Source organism: Geospiza fortis, unplaced genomic scaffold, assembly GCF_000277835.1.
Source record: "Geospiza fortis unplaced genomic scaffold, GeoFor_1.0 scaffold61, whole genome shotgun sequence".
Lineage (NCBI taxonomy): Eukaryota > Metazoa > Chordata > Aves > Passeriformes > Thraupidae > Geospiza > Geospiza fortis.
Genome location: NW_005054430.1, coordinates 1,188,530 through 1,190,106, shown reverse-complemented (window position 1 = coordinate 1,190,106; position 1,577 = coordinate 1,188,530). Strand labels below are relative to the sequence as shown.

At 44.1% G+C, this 1,577-nt stretch overlaps 1 protein-coding gene across 1 annotated transcript in view; it reads left to right on the top strand.

The window, feature by feature from the left end:
• Positions 1–7: 7 nt before the first annotated feature.
• Positions 8–1,577, top strand: part of LOC102043592 (tubulin alpha-3 chain) — a 9,151-nt gene continuing 7,581 nt past the window's right edge. Inside the window, exon 1 of the mRNA XM_005426949.3 lies at positions 8–40. Coding sequence (XP_005427006.2) covers positions 38–40 — 3 coding nt within the window. The 5' untranslated portion in view covers positions 8–37. The remainder of the gene's footprint in view (positions 41–1,577) is intronic.

Here is a 1,577-nt window from a genome sequence, read left to right as displayed (position 1 = left end):
ACAGCAGCTGCTCTGCTCAGACCTTCCCAGCCTCACCATGGTAAGAGCATTCCATTCCCAAATTTTTTTCCCCCGAGGCTTCTGAGCTGAAAATTCCCTTTTTTTTAAATTTTTTTTATTTTTTTCCTTTCTGGTTTCTCCCCGGGGGTTTTTTATTTCTGCTCGGGAGCTCCTGGGTTATTGATTCGGGGTTTGCTCCTTATAAGGGAAAAGTGAGGGATGTGCTTGGGATGCTTGGAGCGGCCTCTTGCTGCTTTTCCCCTGTGGGGTCTGGAGACTTGGAAAGTTTTCCAAAAGTTGGGATTTTTTAATTTAAATTTTTAATTTTTTTTTTGTGTGTGTGTACGTGTAGGAGCAGCCTCGACTCAATTATGAATTAAAATGAATTTTTCCTCAACTAAATTATGAATTAAAATTGAAATTTTTTTTCATCCTGCCGCCCCCTTTTCCTAAAATTTTAACGCTCCCAATGTGCTGCAACAAGCACAACCTTTAGGGTTTGGTTTTTGGTTTTTTTTTCCTTTAGGAATGAGCTGCCATGTTGCCTTTGTCTGCTCTAAACCCTTGGGATTATATGAAATGGATAAAAATCCCCCTTTTCCATGTTGGTTTTTTTCCATGGAATCCCTGCTCCAAAACGTTTGCAGCTGGGAAACTGAAGCGGATTAAGCTGGGGATTTAAAGAAAAATTAAAAAAATCTGGAATTCTGATTATTTCTGTCTGCTTCAGCTGAAACTTTTTGGGAAAGAGGATCCCAACTGGCACTTTTCTTTTTTTTTTTGTTGTTTTTTTGTGGATGCAAAGGAGCAACTTGTTGGGAAAAATCCGGTTGCAAATGGGAGAAAACTTCAAAGTGGCTCCCAGGGCTTTGGCTTTGAACTTTTCCTTTAGTCTGAGGATTTCTGGTCTGGCTATAAAAGTGTTAAATATTTACGTGGTGCTCCCAACGGGAAAATCAGCTGGACAACAATAGGCTGCCTATAGCCAGAGTCTGTAAAAGGCACTTCAGCTGGATGCAAATATTGGGAAGATCCCAAAAAAAAACCCCAAAAAACCCCTCTGGAATATTTAAGAGGAGGGGAAAACCTCCAATAAACCGCTGCACTTTTTTCCTTCCAGCAGCTCCCACACTTTTCTATTTCGCTTTACCATTTATTTCGCTTTACCATTTATTTCGCTTTACCATTTATTTCGCTTTTCCATTTCACTTTTCTATTCCTTTCGTTTTTTTTTCCTTTTTCATTTTTATTTTCCTTTGTTCTCGTTCCCTGAGCTCTGGGCTGTAAATTCCAGCGCTCCCAGGGCAGCAGGTGCTGGGAATGGGGGTTTGGGAGCGGAGCAGCTGTCCCAGGGAAGAGCTGGCATGGGGAACAATCCCAACCACGCTGCTGCCGGCGCTGGGCAGGGCAGCCAGCAGGGAGCAGGTGGCAGCTGGGACACAGGGATGGGATCACCAAGGTCCCCGATCCCTGATCCCGGCAGGAATGGGATCGCCCCAATCCCTGATCCTGGCAGGAATGGGATCGCCCCAATCCCTGATCCCAGCAGGAACAGGATCACCATGATCCCAGCAGGA